This window comes from Cardiocondyla obscurior, linkage group LG14 (assembly GCF_019399895.1).
Source record: "Cardiocondyla obscurior isolate alpha-2009 linkage group LG14, Cobs3.1, whole genome shotgun sequence".
Taxonomy (NCBI): domain Eukaryota; kingdom Metazoa; phylum Arthropoda; class Insecta; order Hymenoptera; family Formicidae; genus Cardiocondyla; species Cardiocondyla obscurior.
In genome coordinates, this window is record NC_091877.1 from 5289919 (window position 1) to 5304285 (window position 14367).

Below are 14367 nucleotides of genomic sequence, written 5' to 3' on the forward strand. Positions count from 1 at the left end.
AATTTTTACTATACACATTAAAAGAACTATGTGTACAATTCAATCAATAAGATATAATAATATACGAAATGCATATTTTTTTAAATCAAGTCTAAAATTGAGAGTTAGATATTTTTTAGTTTTATAAAAATAGTAATTGTCTTATTTCAACAGTGTTTTATAGTCACCGTCAACAAATTAATGTTCACAATGTTTTTATAGTCTGTTTTATTTTAATCTTTTCTATACACCACTCGTCGACAACGTTTCGCTATAGTTATTCGGTACGCGAATTATCTGTGATTTATATTCACTCGCCACCGTTAAATAGAGTTCTTCCCGCACCGTGATATCTCACGATTTTCGCGTAAGAAGACTCGTAGTGAGATGTGATCTCACTTTTAATTATATTTTATGATAACTTATTAAAGTTATTAATATCGCACTTATAAAATTGCTTCAAACTGCTATATTGCGACCATAACACTGAGACGCTTCTCTCGAGACCCAGAAACCGACTGACTGACTATTGCTCGTTCCTATCCTAAACGGAAGTTTTCGCGGATATTAGGCGACGTTTCTGATTCGTAGTTGAATCCTTTTGTCTCGTCTTGGGCCTGTCTCTTATTGGGTGTTAGTATCGTTCGTGTAAATCTGTCCGTCTGCGCGGCGTCGATCCCCTTAAACCGTGACGAAAGATATCGCTTTTTACGACTCTAAGTCGCCGTGCTATTATTCTCGAGATTTTGATGACTTAAGGGGTTATACCTAGTAGGAAATTATTTTTTTGGCCATTTTTTTTTATTGGCTTAAATAATGTATTGAAGTGTCTAAAATAATGTCCAAAAAGATTTATTACTATAATAATTTTCTAAGTGCTCGAAAAAATTGATTTTTTGAAGCGCCGCGCGCTGCTCCGAGCGCGCCAAATCGACAAAATAAATATCGGAGTACGTTTTACCTTTAAACTTTTTACCGACATAGCTTTTTTTTTCTAAAAAGACGTAGAGATGTCACTGCTTGGTTTATAATTTGGGGAATGACTAAGCATGTTTCATATTTTTACCTGCGTACCCTTTTGTACAAAGGCAAGATCCTGTTTTCAAAAGACGTGTAACCGTTGTGAGTGTCGGTCGCAATTTTCTCGTGCAGTATAATGGTCAATATAGTTTAAATCACGAGTGATAAAATATATGAAGGGCATAAAGGAACTAAACAAAAACCATCACTAGCAAACGGAGCAATATAAGAAACCGGAAGCCACCTAATCGACATTCTATGGACAGCGTTCCGGACGAGTTCGTGTCTACGTCTGCCAAAAAAATTATACTTGACTCTGAGAATGAGAACAAAGACATTGACGAAGGTTTCGGATATCGTTTTATAAATTTTATGACTGTATTTTCAACTTTAGCGCAAATGATTGTATGTAAAACCTGCAAAGGCGATGTAAGTTTTACAGAATCAAGCAGGCGCGGACTCGGTTTTAAAATTGTAATGACATGCAACACATGCGGTGAATTTTATATTAATAACTGTCCTATTATAAATATTCATACATATGAACTAAACATTAGAATGATTTTTGCAATGCGCATCCTGGGAATAGGACTGAACGGAATAAAGAAATTCTGCGCATTTATGGACCTACCGAAACCTGTTTTTCAAGCGACGTATGACCTAATAATAAAAAATATATTGACTGCTACTTCAGCTGTACGAGATATAAGTATGAAGAAAGCTGCACAAGAAGAAATAAAAAAGACCCTCGAAAATATAAAAAGTTCCGAAATTATCGTTTCGGGCGATGGTTCGTGGAGGAAAAGAGGCTTCTCTTCGCTTTTCGGAATAGCCACACTTATTGGTTGGTTTACTGGAAAAGTATTAGACGTGTGCATAAAATCGAAATTCTGCAAATCTTGTGAATATTGGAATAAAAAGGAAAATACTGCTGAATACGAAGAATGGGCCGAAATTCATCAGACACAATGTGAAATTAATCATACGGGCTCGGCGGGAAAAATGGAGGTTGACGCAGTGATTGAAATGTTTCAACGATCCGAAATTCTGCATAATATCAAATACGGCAGCTACATCGGCGACGGCGATTCTAAAACCTACAAAGGTATTATTGATGCCAAGCCGTACGGTGATTTCATTATTCACAAGAAAGAATGCATTGATCATGTTCAAAAAAGAATGGGAACTCGATTGAGAAATTAAAAAAAAAAAACTAAAAATCTGGGAGGCCGTGGCAAATTGACCGGCCAACTCATAGACGAATTGTCTATTTATTACGGCCTTGCAATAAGAAGAAATCCAGATTCCACTGAAAAAATGAAAAACGATATTTACGCCACGTTAAACCATAAAATTTCAACCGACGACAACCCAAAACATGATAATTGCCCGACTGGAATAACATCATGGTGCACTTGGCAACAAGCACGAGTTTCAGGAACTCTTGAGATCTACACGCATAAGCCTGCAATGCACGAGGACGTTTTAAACGCTATTAGACCAATTTATGACGATCTCAGCTCAGATGAACTTTTATCTCGATGCTTGGGAGGATATACTCAGAACGCGAACGAATCGTTTAATTCTATTGTTTGGTCGATTGCTCCGAAAACAATTTTAAGCGGAAAAAAAAAATTAGATTTTGCCGCAAATATATCAATTATAACTTTTAATGATGGACTATTTGGCGTGATGAAGATCCTGGAAGCTCTTGGAATTACGGTTGGTCGGCAATGTTATGATTTTTGTCTCGAATCCAACTCGCAACGATAAAGTTGTCTGAACGCGCAACATCTGACGCCGCCAAAGCCTCGCGCCGTGACTCTAAATCGGCCAGGAAAGATTTAGAGAGGCAGGACAAAAATATTGAAGGGCAGTTATATGGTGCTGGGATAGCTGAGTAATGGTAAAAAAATCAGGAAGTTTGTATCTTAAAAATTTCACGTAGTAAACTCATTGTCAAACTTTAAACGCGTTTTTCTCGAAATCACATTTTTACGCGCGGCTAGCAGCAGAACTTGAGTAATTTTTATCCAATTGACTTGAAATTTTAACTGTAGCTTCTTCGATAGATTATCTACTGAAGTACACACGATTTTTAAGATCGGTTAACAATTACAATTTTTATAAACAAATAAAGGTCGATTTTTTTAACGAAAAAATGTACTTATGTTTCAAAATTCTGCTAAATTAACAAAAATTAATATTTCTTAATATCCATGTGTACTTCAGTAGATATACTCTTTTAGATTATATAAAAATTTTTTTTATTGTTCCAGGAACATTTGTTGATGACTTCTACTGCTAGCCGCAGGAGGCATACGATAAAATCGACCCTTTTTCTATGGACTGTTAATCCGCCATTTTGTTTTCGATTTAAAAAAAAAAAAATTTTTGTACATATAAAGATAGGTGTATTGAGCTCTCAAAATTCCAAATTGATCCATCCATTCATTAAATCACAAAAAATTGTTAAATATAGGCTATGATTTTGGCCTTTTTACTAGGTATAACCCCTTAATGCATTTTTTCAAGCTTTAGAAACAAAAATTTATTTATTACAACCAGTATCTTTAAATTTTTTGTTTCAAGTATGTCAAAATTTTTTAAAAGAAGAGCATGTTAAAACTTTTTCAATAAACATACAATTTTTTTTTAAAGAAAATCACAAAACTCTTAATGAAATTACTTTAGGGACAGAATGCGAGGAATATCTTAATGAATTAATGTTCCAAGGATATACAGATACAGTGACAATTATTCGAGAAAACTGTTTAGCATTTTATGTAACTTGTGCGAGAGAAATTCGTAATAGATTACTATTTGTAATAGATTCCTATTTGTAATAGATTTTGTATAAAACATTTTTGATATTTTAAATAGTTTTTGAGTTATATCGAAAAAGCACACAGCCCATCTATTTGTAAGGGGTAATTTCACCCTCTTAAAGTGAAATTTAGCACAAACAAAAAATAGTTCTGTGTTACAGATGAATTACTCTACATGCACACAAAGTATTAACTTTTTGAATTTCCGGGTTGCCTAACCTTCCTTGTCAGTGTATGGGGCGATGCACGTAATGATAACGAAATTACATTTATATAATGATAATGTGAAAACTATTAATATAGTCTTGCCGCCGCCGAAAAAAAAGGCGCAAACTTGAATAAGTGTAAGAGCGTGTGTTTATGTATTATTTTCAGATGAAGAAGACTGTGACATAGAAGACTGGAAAGTAGAATTAAGATAAATAAGAAAAAAAGTTTATTGTAAAAAAAAAAGGTGGGAATGGTAAAAGAATTTCTTAAAGCTGAGAAGATATGTAAAAGTTTATGTACGTTGCTGGTTATGTTATGATATGTTAAAAGATTTATGTTTGTAAAGAAGTAAAAGATAGTCAAGTGTACCCCGAAAGGGAAAATAAACATATGTAATACTTACTGCAACACGTGTGATTGTTATCATTATCATTGTCTGGTGGTGTTACGTTTAACTCAATCACACAATTATTTCCAATATTATTATTAGTATTAATATTTTCAATTTTATTTTCGTTGTTATTGTCAGACGTTTCCTTTTCTTCTGCATTGTAATTAGATAATTCATTTTTATTTTCCCATGAATTATTAAATATTTTATCTGTGTTAAAATTATCTGTATATAACACGTTTTCCACGTCGCTATAATTCAAACTTTTATTTTGTACATTACAATCGTTTTCTTGTACGATTTCTTCAATATGTTTAGCTAAAAAATAAATAAAAATGATTTAAATACTTTTGCTTTAATAACAAATATTCTGTTTTCACAAACATGTGTCTCCGTCAACATCCGCTAATCAACTGACTAACGAAACCGAACTTGTAAATAAAATCGAGAAAATCAATAATCAATCGTTGCTAGGGAAAGAATCGAAACGAGCCTAACAACATAAACCGAATAAATTCATAATGTGAAAAAAGGCGCAAACATACCGCCCGCCTCGTCATAGACGAAAGTGGCTTCCTTCTAAAAAAAATCTTTTAACATTTTTCTATTTATCTTTTCTCTGTCCGATAGAAGATCTTTCTTCCTTATCCTTTTCTTCTTCCTGAAGAATTGGTATTATTCTTGTGATTGGTCTTTTTAAAACAGTGGTTGATGTCTTTAAAGTGACCACTCTGACTAAACCATCTGCCCCAGGATGAATCTTTAAAATTCTTCCCATTAACCACTTTGCAGGAGGTAAACCTTCTTCTCTGAGAATTACTAGTTGACCTACCCTTATGTTTTCTGATTCCCTAAACCATTTGGTTCGCTCCTGCAAATTGGTCAAGTATTCTTGTAACCAGCGCTTCCAATAATGCGACCTTATTTTTTGCAGAAGCTGATATCGATTCAATCGATTTTCTGGAATGTCAATTAACTTGGCTTCTGGAATCAAAGTGGAAACTCCCCCTGTGAGGAAATGTGCGGGAGTTAACACATCTAAATCTTCTGGATCATTTGACAAAGGACATAACGGCCTTGTGTTCATGCAAGCTTCTATTTGCACTAAAACTGTGCTTAGTTCTTCGAAAGTTAACTTATGATCCCCCATCACTTTTATTAAATGTCGTTTCATAGATTTAATTCCGGCCTCCCATATTCCGCCAAAATGTGGTGTTCTTGGAGGAATAAATTTCCATTCTGTTCCTTGAGAAGCTAATTTCTCCGCTGTTTTCCCTAAAAAACTCGGAAGATTCTTCGAACATCTTCCTAAGCTCGACATCTGCTACCTTGAAATTTGTACCGTTGTCAGAATAAAGATTACGACATATTCCTCGTCGTCCTGCAAAACGTCGATATGCTCCAAGAAAGGCTTCTGTACTTAAATCTCCTACCGCTTCTAAATGAACCGCTTTAGTTGCGAGACAAATGAATAAAGCTATGTATCCTTTATTAGCAGAATGTCCACGTCCAGGATTCCGTCGTATCTGCAAAGGTCCTGCATAATCTACCCCCGAAATTGAGAAAGGACGTTCAAAATTTACTCTGTGGAAAGGTAAATCTCCCATCTGTTGCGTTAAAGATGTTGTTTGAAATCTTTTACATTTTGTGCAATTCCGCAACATTTTCTTGATGAGACTGGAGGCTCCTAAAATCCAAACATGAGTACGAAGAGTGCTTAAAGTTAATGTAATTCCTCCATGCCAGCATTCTTGATGTGCAAAATGCACATACATCGAAGATAAATTCGAATGTTTTGGTAAAATGGGTGGAAATTTTGTATTAAATTGCAAAATACTGTGACGGAGTCTGCCTTTCACTCTTCAAATCCCTTCTTTGTCTAAATAAGGATTTAATTTCTTAAGCTGTGACTTCTTTGACACATTATTTTTGACACGTAATGTCTCAAGATCCTGAAAGAAGACCGATCTCTGAGTGCATTTGATCAAAGCTTTCCGTGACCTCACCAACTCAGAGACACTGAGAAAATTTGGAAAATTCTTTCTTTTATTTCGATGACACTTATCGAAAAATCTAAAACAATAAGCAATAACGCGAGTTGCTCTAAGTAACGATGAAAATCGTGTTATAATTTCATCTTCTTCCTGCCCTTGTTCCGTGGCAATAGCAAAAGAAGAAAGTATTTGAGAATCAGCATCCGTTAAAACTTGCTTTTCTTCTTGTTTTGACGAAAAATCTTGAAATTGTGATAAACAGAGAGGGCCATGCCACCACAAACTTGATTCACGTAATTCAGAAGAACTCAAACCTCTTGAAGCCATATCAGCTGGGTTCTGTTTGGTAGGAATATATTTCCAAGATGCTTCCGGTAATTGAGTTTGTAGAGTTTGTAAAGAAACTCTATTTGCTATAAATGTTTTCCATTGACTTGGATGCTTCTTTATCCAAGCTAAAGTTACTTGACTGTCAGACCAGGCAATTACATCAAGATCTTTCAAAAAATTTAATTTCCTTACATAATTAAATAACCGAACTAATAAAGCTGCTCCACACAATTCTAATTTTGGAATACTCACAGTTTTTACAGGAGACACTTTTGCTTTAGAAGCGACCAAAGAAACGTTAATTTTCCCCTCTTCGGAAACTGTGTGAATATAAATTGCCGCCGCATAAGCTCGAGTTGAAGCATCGCAAAACCCATGCAATTCTGTCTTTGAATTTGAAGAAGTTTCGAACCAACGGTTGATTTGTAAATTATTCAAATCCTGTAAGGAATCTTGAAACCCTTTCCAAAATTGCTGCTTATTAAAATCAAGTTTCTCGTCCCATCCCACTCCTGCAATCCAAAGATCTTGAATAAAAATCTTTCCCGCTATTATAACAGGAGAAATCCATTCCAACGGATCATAAAGTTTAAAAAGACAGGAGAGAATATTTCGTTTAGTAAATATGTTGATTGAAATTCCTTGAATTTTTACCGAAAATCCAAACGCATCTAAGAAAGGATTCCATTGTATTCCCAAAGTTTTCACTGTTTCAAAAGTTTCCTTAGAAATTTCAGTATTCGAAACTTCTTGTCTCTTCAAATTCTCCGGCAAAAGTGAATTATGATTTGCCGCCCATTTATCCAACTCTATACCGGCCATTTTTAAAAGTGAAATTAATTCTTTCCGTTCCCTTTGTGCCTCGTAAAGACAGTCTGCTCCCCCGAAAATATCGTCGACATATGTCTGTGATCGAAGACATTGTGCCCCCTGAGGAAAACGATGTCCTTCATCAATAACTAATTGTTGAAGAGTTTTAATCGCAAGATATGGAGCACAAGCGGTTCCGTAAGTTACCGTTGTATGACGATATTCCATGGGAGCTTCACTTTCATTTGGTGACCATAAGATTCGCAAAAAATCTCTGTCATCTTGATGAATTTTAATTTGCCTAAACATTTTTATAATATCTGCGGTGAAAACAAAACGAAATCTTCGCCAATTTAACAAAACAAGAGTTAAATCATTTTGTAAAGGAGGACCAATCATTAATGCTTTGTTGAGACTCTGTTGATGTGCTGTCTGTCTTAAAGCATCAAAAACCACTCTAATTTTCCATCGAGGTACCTCCGTAATTACCGCATGGTGAGGTAAATACCATACTCTAGTACTCTTAATTTCGTCGTGAGGAACCCGCTCCATATGTTTCAATTCTTCATATTCTTTTAGAAATTCCTGATATTTTAAATTTAATTTTGCATCCCGAAAAAGTCTCCTTTTCAAAGCTGTTAACGAATGCTGAGCAATTCGACGAATTTCTTCTACGGCGTCTGATGGATCTAATTTGAAAGGGAGTCGCATCACATATCGGCCATCCGAGTCTCGATAATGTGTTGTTTTAAAAAATTCCTCACATTTCTCTTCCTCCAAATTTAACAAATGCGAATTTTCCTTGAACTCTTCTGATTTCCGAAGCTGTTGCAAAGAATTTCGGAGTTCTTCTTCTGCAGCGCATACCATAGAAATTGCCGAATCTTCAACCAAATTCTCCGCCCGCCGTGCAGGAACTCCAGAGATTATCCATCCAAAAACCGTGTCTTGGGTTATGAGATCTGTTTCCGGCCATCGATGTAAACCTTCCTTAATCAAAGCGCTGTATTCTGAAGCTCCTAAAAGAATATCCACCTTTGCCGGCTTGAAAAAATAAGGATCTGCAAGAGGCTTCTTAAAATTTTCCAAAATATCCTTTGCCTTTATTTCCTTTGACGGTAACAAACCTGTTAATTTTGGCCAAATCAAAACTTCTATTTCCAGAAAAAATTCCGAATCCTGAAAAGAATGTAAAACTATCGTGGATTTTGAACGAACCGTTCCCGCTTTTAAAGCACCGATACCTGATAACGGAACATGTACACGTGAACGAGTTAAACAAAGCGTCTGTGCTAATGCTTCCGTAATAAAAGATATCTGAGAACCTTGATCTAAAAATGCCCTTGATTTTAAACTAATTTCCTTATTAGAAATTAAAATCTGTGCGGTTGGAAGTAGTACTTCTCCTTTATTTGAATCGATATTTGCGGATAAAATGCTGTCATTTAGTTACAAAGAAACTTCTTCCGCAGTTTCTTTAACAATCTCTGGATGCAAAAGTGTGTGGTGTTGTTTCTTGCAAATATTGCAGCGTCGTGGCGATTTACAAAATTGCATACGATGATGTCCTAAGCAATTAAAACAAAGTCTTAAACGTCGTACATCATCGCGTCGTTCCTTCAAACTTTTCTTCCCGAAATCAGGGCATGAGCTCACAAAATGTTTCTATGAACATAATGGACATTTCCTTTCGAAATTGTAAGGATGTGGCTTATTTTCAGCATGATATGCCTTCACAAATTTTTCCTTCTGAAACACTTTCTTTGGTTCTTTCTCAAATTTCCTTGTTGCTTTCACAGAGTTTAATCCGTCCCTCCGACAATTAAGCCAACGGACCAAATCTGCCATTTTAGGAAAGACCATGGATTTATCTAATGAATTTCTTGAACCGAAATTGTTTTCATCGAGAGAATTATCACGGAAAGCCAAATGTTCCTCCCAAAGCCTATGAGTTTCGGAATCTAAAATTTGAAGAAGTCGATGACATACCAATGCCTCTAAAAGATCCGTATCTGATTTCGTTATCTTTTTCATTGCCAAAAACGTTAAATTCATCGCTTTGATTCGACTATTAATTTCCTCTGCCGACAATGTTTTTATTGGTTGCAAATTTGCTAATTTATCCATTAGCATGTTAAGCTGATGACGCGGCTTGTCAAAGGTATCTTTGAGTTCTTTCCAAGCTATATTATAATTATCTCCCTTAAGAGGAAGATGGGCAATCGACCTCTTAACATCATCCGTCAAACTCGCAAGTAAATACCGAAATTTTTCTAAATCCGACAAATTTTCCCTTTCATGAATCGTCGAAATAAAATATGAGCTAAACGTATCCCAATCTTCCGTTTTCCCGGAAAATTTCACCACCAATAATTTTGGCAATTTGCTCGTTTCTTCCCTTCCCCCATTTGCCACATTTGTAGCAACCGATTCTACCGAAGATGTTGACGGTTGCGCGACATTTTCTATTTCGGCTAACAAACTATATAATTCATCTCTAATATTACGATAAGATATTTCTATTTCTTGAATAAAATTTTCCACGATATACGGGTCCTCTTCAGTCCGTTCACTGACGCTAATTTCAAGATCCGTATTATAAATATCCGTCCAATAACCCTTAAGATCATCCAAAGCGTTTTTAATTTGTATCGTTGACAAAGAAGTACGCGGTGTTTGAAGTAGCGAAGGGAGAATACGACGCAAAGCATCCGCTCTCCTCTTCTGCTGGCCTACTAGACGCTTGATCGAAATCGGAGCCATTTCGAAGAATTTTTAAATCAACAATTTTATTTCTGAAATGTTTTCCAAAAAAGAATCATTTGAATAATAATTTGAGCTTTAATTTATTTAATTTTAGTTTAACTTTTAAAAAAAAAAAAAATGTGCAAAATTTATTTAAATTTAAATCCCAAATCAAACTATTTATTGTATTTTAATTTTTTAATTAATTTTTCTTTTTACCTATTATTTACTTTGAAACTGTATTAGAATTTAATTTTTAATTTATTTTATACACAATTTTAAAGTTTTTTTTTTGTTTTTAAATTTCTTTGTTCTCAATATAAATCTTAATCAATGTGAATTCATTATTTCACAACAATTCAAATTATCATTCAAAAAAATCAACATAATGAAATCTCCCTGAAAGAAAAATGTAATTTGTGCAGCAAATATCTAAGAAATTCACATAACAGCACTGTTAAATCAATATGTAATAAACTCAAATAATTTCAATAAAAGAATTCAATGAACCGAAATAAACTTTCCAAAACTCCTTTACAAATATTACTCATTATTATTTTTTAAAGAAAACAAACGTCGCCACCTGGTATCCGGCTCGAAGGACCAAAAAATGTATGAAAATAACTGAATTTGACTGTAGAAAACTTAAACCAGGTGGCTGAAAATTCTTATAGAAGAAAATTTAGATTAGAAAAATAGACTTGACACAGAAATAATAAACTCAAATTTGAAAGTTAGAAAAGGAGGATTTAATTGGCATAAAAAACCCTCCCCCAGCATGGGAGGAGGGAAAAAGCCGTAATTGAGAATTACAATTGTTTCACAAATTCTTAACAAAGCGCATGCATGTATATAACCGGAAAATACAAAGAAAGATGTTAATTGAATTACTCACAGATCTGAAAAAAATAACTTAAGTTTGGATCTTAGAATCGATACCAAAACTTCTTTGTTTCAATCCAAATAAATCGTAAATTTGTTCCTTTCTTATGAAAATTATGAGTCGGCAGGAGCAGCCTGCTTCCTCAAATGGGAGCAGCCCAAATCCTTATCGGGAGCAGCCCGAGCAATTTACAGGAGCAGCCTGTTTCCGCTGTTTAACAACTGATAAATAATTTTCCGGGAGCAGCCCGTATTGTCACTTATAAAGGAACACTCTTAAAAACTTTATGATTTATTTCTCTTTCATTTAAGTTAATTTGCTTTAATAACAAATATTCTGTTTTTACAAACATGTGTCTCCGTCAACATCCGCTAATCAACTGACTAACGAAACCGAACTTGTAAATAAAATCGAGAAAATCAATAATTAATCGTTGCTAGGGAAAGAATCGAAACGAGCCTAACAACATAAACCGAATAAATTCATAATGTGAAAAAAGGCGCGAACAAATTGTAATTCTCAATTACGGCTTTTTCCCTCCTCCCGTGCTAGGGGAGGGTTTTTTATGCCAATTAAATCCTCCTTTTCTAACTTTCAAATTTGAGTTTATTATTTCTGTGTCAAGTCTATTTTTCTAATCTAAATTTTCTTCTATAAGAATTTTCAGCCACCTGGTTTAAGTTTTCTACAGTCAAATTCAGTTATTTTCATACATTATTAATCATATCCACAGTTAAATTTTCAAAAGGTGATACGGAATTATGATGTTCTTCGTTCTCTCGTTTGCGGAAGTTACTATCTGTTCTTAAAGTAGCATTGTTTTGTTCAAAAACCATTCTGTGATCTATATAACTTCCCTCGCAATAACATTTTCCACAACCAAAGTATGCGTTGTGACCTTTTGTGCCAGTAATGAAAGATTTTGCAGGAGCATCGCAAATTACTGCTCTAATTTTAACTAGGTATGTTTTGTTGTTAAAAACTATACCATTGTTATGTAACTGATTATATTCTTGACAGAATTCTTGTAAAAATGTCTGTGCATTTTCAGGTTTCGTGCCATCAATATTAAAAATGAGACCGAGTATAGGCCACAGCTGACTTTGCGAACTCTTTGCCAAAGGAAGCCCATCAATATTGATATTTATTTCAATTACATCTATGTCGGGAAAGTTTGAACAACTACGTAATTTTTCTTGCAATGCGTTTTTTAAACCGTAATGCAAATAATGCCCATTATCACATTTTCGAATGATTGTTTTTTTAGGTGTATTCATTAACGTTCTGGCATCATTGGGCAAGTCATTGTAACCTTCCTGTTTTAATATTTGCAGCAAAGCAGAAAGTGATCTCTGAGTAACATTGTACTCAATTGCCCACGATTGTAACTTTTCTTTTAAAGCAGACTTTACTATCCTGGGATCATTATTTTCAGCAAATTCTTGTGTATAATCTCTTGTGCTATTATATGCCTTTGTAATATATGTCTCTGTTCTATTTGCAACCATTTCAAGAAATTCGTTTTTCACAATTTCAGCATCGTTATCTAATGATTGCGTACATGAACGATCTTCTACATTCTTCACAGTGCTCTCTTCAAAAGTTACATTTTCTTCAATGTTTTTCATTTGGAGTAGGCGACGATTTTGTTGCCTGCGTGATAATTCTGTAAATCTCTTTATTTTTGGCATTGCACTTTTATTTACGCAGACACTTTTCCTATAGTTGTAACCGCAATTGCGCCAGGTTTGATTCCAGCTATTGTACAATAATTTAACGTTTTACACGTTTGAAAATATGAAAACATAACAATAAACGAAAATGTTTACTTACAAAATAATACTACTTTCAATTATGTACCTAGCAAACACAATGTTAAATGTAACGTACATGTTATTATTAATTTTCTACTTAACAATGTAATTGCTTTAAAACATGTCTTTATAACAATTAGATAATTAAGTACGAAATTAATACTAACATGTACGTTATATTTAACATGTATTGCGTTAGCTGAGTACAGAATGACAGTGTGTTGAAAATATAAATTAGCGTTATTGAAAACTTTTGTAAGTAATGTTTAACTTATTTTGTTTTAAATTTTTTTATTAGAATTAAGACTTATTTTTAATTCATAAAGAAAGTAAAACATACAAAAAATAATATTAACAAAACAAAAAAATACAAATAGTAACGTGTGAAACATACTTGTAACTAATCTTATTCATAATTTTTGATTATTTACCCGACATATAAAGTTAATGAAACATATTTTCTGTTTCAGTGCAAAACCGGAACAATGAAAAAAATAGCACTGAACATTATAAAAAAGGATGCAAAAACAGAACTTATAACAATTCTAAAAAGGCTTGAAAGTAATGTATTTAAAATGTTGATTTTTTACCCAAAATATGAATTTTAATAAAACACATTTTCTGTTTCAGCACCAAAACGGAGGTAGGAAACGAATTGGCACAGACAACATTAAAAGAGTATGCAGAGGTACTAATTGAAACATTTAAAACATGACTTGTAAGCAGTCATATTCAATATGTTGCTTTTTTTCCAAATATATTTAATTTAATAAAATACATTTTCTGTTTTAGCACCAAAACGAAGTAAGGGAACGATTTGGCACTGAAGACAGTAAAAGAAGATTGAAAAAAACATTCTTACCGTTACAGTCGTCTTCAAATAATAAGAAATAAAATCTCTTTTATTCGGTCCAGAAATGTAAAGTACGGCTTAATTAATTAATAACAGGTTCCTCTTACAACAACGCCCACCAATTCACTGGACAGAGAGACTGTAAAATCGAAATATACAATTACAAGGTATTCTATGTAGATAGTTAATTTTAAAATGTTAAACACACCAATGAAAAACGGCAGTCAATTATTTCATTCAAAGATTTAAATAATTTAAAAAATAACTGCTGATTTTAAGAGTTGTATGTTCACATTTATAACAACCAGTGTTAAATTATTCAGTATATTACATATTTAGTTTTTGGCTGCCAATGTCTAACCGATGAATGAAACATTACCCTCTTCCAACAAATTAGTGTAACACTGCAGACTTATTAGATTATTAAAATGTAATAGAAATTAATATTTATCGGTGATATACAAATGTCTGTTTAATTTTAATAATAAAATAAATCAGCGGTGATATACT

The 14367-nt window shown here is 33.6% G+C and overlaps 3 protein-coding genes and 1 pseudogene across 3 annotated transcripts; 1 reads left to right on the top strand and 3 right to left on the bottom strand.

Moving 5' to 3' along the window:
• Positions 1 to 608: 608 nt before the first annotated feature.
• On the top strand, positions 609 to 3005 carry LOC139107931 (uncharacterized; annotated as a pseudogene).
• Positions 3006 to 5032: 2027 nt separating this feature from the next.
• On the bottom strand, positions 5033 to 5578 carry LOC139107853 (uncharacterized). The gene has a single exon (XM_070665718.1). It carries the CDS (start codon positions 5576 to 5578, stop codon positions 5033 to 5035), a length of 546 nt encoding a protein of 181 aa, XP_070521819.1.
• A 28-nt stretch (positions 5579 to 5606) lies between these two features.
• LOC139107854 (uncharacterized) lies at positions 5607 to 6203 on the bottom strand. Its single transcript, XM_070665719.1, has one exon. It carries the CDS (start codon positions 6201 to 6203, stop codon positions 5607 to 5609), a length of 597 nt encoding a protein of 198 aa, XP_070521820.1.
• An 87-nt stretch (positions 6204 to 6290) lies between these two features.
• On the bottom strand, positions 6291 to 10325 carry LOC139107855 (uncharacterized). The gene is made up of 2 exons (XM_070665720.1): positions 9236 to 10325; positions 6291 to 8806 (listed from the first exon to the last, which is right to left on the bottom strand). Exons 1-2 carry the CDS (start codon positions 10323 to 10325, stop codon positions 6291 to 6293), a joined length of 3606 nt encoding a protein of 1201 aa, XP_070521821.1.
• Between the last annotated feature and the right edge of the window lie 4042 nt (positions 10326 to 14367).